We start from the raw sequence: 5902 nt of genomic DNA, 5'->3' as shown, positions 1-5902 counted from the left end.
TGCCCGCTGCTGTGCCCGCTGCTCTGCCCGCTGCTCTGCCCGCTGCTCTGCCCGCTGCCCTGCCCGCTGCCCTGCCCGCTGCCCTGCCCGCTGCTCTGCCCGCTGCCGTGCCCGCTGCTCTGCCCGCTGCTCTGCCCGCTGCTCTGCCCGCCGCGCGCCGCGTCGGCACCGGCCCAGCCCGACGTCGCGGACAGGCGGCAGCGCTGCTCCCGGGACCCCCCACTGCAGCTGGGGGCAGCTCCCATCGGGGTCCTCACCTTTGTGCGCTGCGGCCGCTCCCCGAGTGCGCCTCCACCGGCCTCGGGGACTTGTTGCTCCGTATTTCTCAGACGGGTCCAGCGCTCGGCTCTTCCCCCTCGGCTCCTGCAGCGTGGGGCGTGAGGCATCCCTGCGGCGAGACCCAGACAAGCCAGCTGCTGCTTCTCCGGCGTGGCCTGTCCAGACCACTCCTGAGATCCACCTTTGTCTCACAGGCTTCTTGGCACGGTTGCATGCTGCAAAGTCTCTGCCGCTTCTCGCACTGCTCGGCTGTTTGTTCTCCATCCTCCTTTTAGTCTCTCCTGGATAAGCCCAGGTATCTCCCTTGCCCTGCCTGGTTCCTCCCTCAGAAGAGCATTTTCCTCACTCAGGTATCCCTTGAACCTCACCCCTCACATAGGACAATGGCAGCATTCTGCGTCCCCATTGCCTTTGTGGGTTATTAGGGCATTGGTGCACATCTGGTGCTCCTCAGCCTCCGTGCTGCATTAAAAACCCAATGTGATCTCATTTTTATTGTGAAAGTCTCCTTGAGGGCAGCGCTGCCCTGGCCAAAACCACCTGTCCATACGACTTCATCTTCCCTGTCTGTGGGCAGATGAACTGCATTGTGCTTGATCTCCCTCCGTGGCTCCTCCGTAGCCGAGCCCAACATGTTCCCTCCCCCCAAGAGACTCAGACAAACTGTCCCAGAGAGTGGCCACTTCTGAATCCAAGAAATTCTACCTCTAAGACTTCTCCGGTTGCAACTGGCTCATATGGAAAGGAAGATGTCTTATTACCAACTCATTCCCTGCTGCCTCTGAGCACTGTGCTTGCTCCGGAGCCATGAAGGATGCTTGTCTTTCTGCATAGGCATGTGCCCATGTGGACCCAACTCTGTGGGCTGCTCTGCCCAGATCCGAGAGGATTTGTCTGGCCAAATGTGGCCACCTTCTCCTATACTTAATATTTCTCCTGACTGTACCAGAGATGGACAGTAGGGTCTGTTTTACTAACCATCTCAGATTGCTGTGGGCTTTTTCCAATATTAGGAAAGAGAAAGATGATTTGTGTCAAAAGGAGTCATCAAAAACCGTCTATAATGCAGTTTGTGCTCACATCCTGTCTGTGGCCCTGGCCAATAGCAATTGTCCAGGCAAGAGCAAGAGAGCACAATCTGTGCAATGCTCAATTCTAAAATGACACTTTCCTCATATCCAAGAATCTGCACGTCAGAGGCGTCTTGAAACAGGTGTTGTTTCTGCATATTTAGTAAACTTCGACCAATTTGTTTTCTGTGACTTTATTTAATCTCCCCTGGAGTCCACCAGAAAGGAATGATAACCCTGGCATCAGCCACATCCCAAGACAAGGTGTTCCACAGATCTCTTATCTGTAGAAGAACCATGTAAAGAATAAATGCCTCCTTTTGTCTGTTTTACTGACATTAACTGACTTATACGCAGACTTATACTTCTGTCCCTGGGCTCTGTTAGTATCTCCATTGCAGATGTCTATGAACACAAGATCAGTTGCTTGCCAGATCAGCCAAAGAGGTCAATGCCCTATTTTAGGGCCTCTCTCTGTGTCCTCTAGGTTTCAAACTCACCTCCAGTTGTTGCCACCCTTCTTGAGTGGGTACAGACATGTAGGGAAAGTGGTGGTGAGAAGCAGCAAAGCTTGGAGTCTGGTTTGTTACTACAGCTGCAACAAAGAGCATGACCCCTGGGATAAGGGTGCTCAACACCCAGCTCTCCACAGCTCTCCTGAGAGCAGGTTTGTTCCTGAGCTGTGCAGGTCTCCTCTGAGATCTAGGCTGTGATCTGAGACCCTCTCTTGGGTTGATGTAGTGACTGCACATTCAGTCGGGAGCAGGAGGAGTTTCTGTTGTTTCCTTGCATGCTTACCAACACGAGGCTCTTCTGGCTGTCACAACGCCAATTCCTGATCCAGGTTTCCCTGATCCTGTTTGAATAGCTTTGTCTCCTGCAACACCCAACTCTTCTCACCATGCTTTCCACATCCATAATCACAGCACCACAGAATGGTTTGGGCTGGCAGGGGCCTTTAAAGACCATGGGCAGGGAAATCTTCAACTAGATCAGGTTGCTCAGAGCCCTGTCTGACCTGGCCTCAAATGTTGCAGGGGATGTGGCATCCACCACTTGTCTGGGCAACCTGGGCCAGTGTTTCACCACACTCACTGTGAAATATTTCTTCTTTATATCTCATCTAAATCAACCCTCTTTGAGTTCAAAACCATCAAATCCCTTGTCCTATTGCAGCAGGACCTGTGTCTTTTGTATAAGTCCCCTTTAAGTACAGAAAGGCTGCAAAACGTCTCCCTGGAGCCTTCTCTTCTCTAGAGAGAACAACCCCGACTCTCTCAGCCTGTCCTCATAGCAGAGGTGCTCCAGCCCTCAGAGCATTTTTGTGACCTCCTTCAGGCACTCTTCAATGTCTTTCCTAGGATCAATGAACAGCTGGGACTTTGTGAAGAGCAAACCAGAGGGTCAGCTCTATTCTTCATCTACTGCTTCTTGTTGATTTTTCAGTCACGATGCTTTGCTTCATGACAATTTCATTTCCTGTTCAAAGGCCTTGGAAATCTCAGTGTACACCCCCTACACTATGTGTGGGATCCTCTGCCTCCATTCCTTCCTCACTGGGGAGACAGTAGGTGACTAACAAACCAATATACCAATTTTCTTTGTGAAAACATCTGGTTTAGACTCTGTCGTCAAATAGTTCCAAGTTTCTTACTGCAAACCCAGCCCTTTTATAAGACACAAATGTGAGAGTGTTAGAGACTGTTCAAAATTTGAGGTCTGGTTAAGAAGAGAGTATCCAGACATAGCACCTGTTTTACAAATTGTCATGTTGCAGTGGTAGCTCAGCCTTCTTCCAGTCTCCTGGGCACAGCCTGGGCTGACAGGAGCAACCTGCCTCATCAGCACTGTTTGCTGGTGTGGCTGCTGGGATGCCATCCTCCATCCCTGGGGAATTGCAGTGCTGGGGCAGGACCTATGAGAGCTCTTGGGAAAGACAATGATTTCCTCATAAGAGCTCTCTTACTTTGTCAGGCCCCATGCTCCACAGGATGGAGATGGTACACAGAAGTGAAAGCTCTCCTTTTCTTCAGCAAAGTGCTCGCAGCCAAAATGCTCCTTGCCACCTGCTCCTAATCCTCAGCCCGGACAGCACAAATTCTCTGGGTCCTTATCCACTATGCATATGGGAGGTGTCTTCATCCCCATCCCCAGCTCTCAGGAAGAAAGAGGTCACTGTCTGTTCTGCAGCAGGACAGAGATCAAATTGTTCTTCCCACTATACAAAGCAGTAGGAGCAGGCAGATGAATCCAAATCTCCAAAACTCACCACCTGCTCTCAGGAAGCCACAGACTTGCTGCAGGACTGACAAGGGAAACGGGGGCTCTCACACTGTCACCAGACACCCAGTAATGTCTTCAGGGCTCAAATAGTCTCTTGCAGTAGCTGTTTGTGTATTTGAACCATGCCCTGTCAGGCTTCTGAGGGCTGTTCTGCCTTTCCCACTGAGATGAGGTGAGGTGGCCAGAGATCCAGTGGCCTGGGTTGCATGTGCCAGTACCTGGACACTGCTTAGAAGTTTGAAGAGCTGCTACTTCTTCTTCTGCATGTTGGCTTATATTGAGTGGGAGTGCTTCAGGACTGGCTCCTTCTGGCAGCGATTCATGCTCTTGGGTCACACTTGAAGAATTTTCTCATCTCCTCTAGCTTCAGCATAACAGAAAAGCTTCCTCACCTGTTTGTGCATAGCTGTGGGTCCTCCCTTCATGACCCCTGGCTGTGACTTGGGACATCTTCTCACTTTGTTTGAGCCCTTCTACCATGGAAGTGACCACCTTCCAGACCTCTTTCCTCCCTCGTCTCCCACCACGTCCTCCCTTGCTCCATGGCTGTTTAATCATTCAGTCGGCAGTTTGGGACAGAAGAAGCTTGCGAGGAGAAGATTCATAACCCTTGTACTTTATCAATATCCTCGCAGCACAGGAGAGGTGTCTGCAGTGGTCTAAGCACTGCATCCTGTCCAGTGGCCCGGGATGAGGTGCTGTCTCTTGTGTGATGTTGGCAGGCTCTGTCCTGCCTCTCTGCACATTGCTGGGGGAAGCTGAGCCCTGAGCATCAGCTTTCTCAGCCCCTCGTTCTCTGGCTGCACAGAGAGCCACTGGTGGGTCCTGGGATTAAGGAGAGAGAGCCAGCAGTGGGACACCCCACGTCCTGTAGAGAAAGGAAGTTTGTTGGCTCTGGATACTCTGGACAGTCCTTTAGCTCCTCTTGGCTGGCTTCTTGCTGAACAGAATCAATGGTCTGGTGCAGTGGGAAGGGACAGGGAGGGCTGACCTGAGGAGCAAGGTATGGACGTTCTTTCCAATGTGGAGGTTCAGACAAGCCCTTTAAGGGTTGTGACGTGCTCTGCTGGACCAAGACTGTTGTGCTGCTACGGCTGGGCTGTGGGATGGGGATGGGGCAGCTGTTGTGGAGGTCAGACCCCAGTGTGCCCGCCGGGTCTGCGGGTGCTGCCCCTCGGAGCCGAGCAGGCTGCGGGGAGCAGGGCACTGGGGTCCCGGACTGGAGCAGCTGGCGCTGCCCGCGGCAGAGCCCGGTGCGGGGCTGCTGCTGGGGCTGGGACCACCGCTTCGGCCTCCCCGGGGCTGCGGGACGCGGTGATGGAGGGGTCCGGGGCTGTGGGAGCAGCTGCAGCCGCCCGCCGAGGGATGGGGGGGAGGCCTCCCCGGCGGCTGCGGGGGCTCTGGGCGCGGAGGGACGGGCGGGGCGGGGGCCGAGCCGGCGGGCGCTGACGCTGTGTGCCCCGCAGACGGGAAGGCGTACAGCTCGGACGAGGAGAAGCTGGAGGTGAAGTCGGCGGCGACGCCGTGCAGCGAGCGGGAGGAGGAGAGCTCGGCGGGCGAGAGCGAGGAGGAGCCCTTCCTGGACGGGGCGGCCGCCAGCACCGCGCTGGGCGCTAAGGGCAAGGGCAAAGGCGGCCCCGCCGCCGAGCAGCCCCCGCCGGGCTCCGGGGCCGGGAAGAGCCGCCGGCGCCGCACGGCCTTCACCAGCGAGCAGCTGCTGGAGCTGGAGAAGGAGTTCCACTGCAAGAAGTACCTGAGCCTGACGGAGCGCTCGCAGATCGCGCACGCCCTGAAGCTGAGCGAGGTGCAGGTGAAGATCTGGTTCCAAAACCGCCGCGCCAAGTGGAAACGCATCAAGGCCGGCAACGTCAGCAACCGCTCGGGAGAGCCCGTCCGCAACCCCAAGATCGTGGTGCCCATCCCGGTGCACGTCAACCGCTTCGCCGTGCGCAGCCAGCACCAGCAGATCGAGCAGGGCGCCCGGCCTTGAGCCCGGCGGGGCTCCCGGACCCCGGGGCGGGCGCCGGGGGGCCCGGGCGCCCGCTCCCACTCCTCTGTACATGTCCCTTATTTATTCCGTGTAAACTCTGTACATACGGCAGCGTGTCCGTCTGTCCGTGCCGTGGGGAGTGCGGCTGCCCCGCTGCTGGGCCCCCCGCCCGCCGCGCCGGGCTGAGCCAGGCCAGGCTGGGCCGAGCCGGGCCGGGGCCGCGCTGCCTTGGGCGCCCGCCCATGTATAGCTGTGATTTCAATAAATTATTTTCTATGGA

At 55.8% G+C, this 5902-nt stretch overlaps 2 protein-coding genes across 2 annotated transcripts in view; both read left to right on the top strand.

Moving 5' to 3' along the window:
* ASB10 (ankyrin repeat and SOCS box containing 10) overlaps positions 1-5164 on the top strand; it is a 26708-nt gene extending 21544 nt beyond the window's left edge. The window contains exon 5 of the mRNA XM_027669645.1: positions 5099-5164. Within this exon, the coding sequence (XP_027525446.1) occupies positions 5099-5140 (42 nt within the window). The 3' untranslated portion in view covers positions 5141-5164. The remainder of the gene's footprint in view (positions 1-5098) is intronic.
* LOC113960216 (homeobox protein GBX-1-like) overlaps positions 1-5902 on the top strand; it is a 7997-nt gene extending 2095 nt beyond the window's left edge. Inside the window, 1 exon segment of the mRNA XM_027669647.1 lies at positions 5099-5902. Within this exon segment, the coding sequence (XP_027525448.1) occupies positions 5099-5622 (524 nt within the window). The 3' untranslated portion in view covers positions 5623-5902.

This window comes from Corapipo altera, unplaced genomic scaffold (assembly GCF_003945725.1).
Source record: "Corapipo altera isolate COAL_440 unplaced genomic scaffold, ASM394572v1 310, whole genome shotgun sequence".
Taxonomy (NCBI): domain Eukaryota; kingdom Metazoa; phylum Chordata; class Aves; order Passeriformes; family Pipridae; genus Corapipo; species Corapipo altera.
This window is presented reverse-complemented; position numbering and strand designations above follow the sequence as displayed.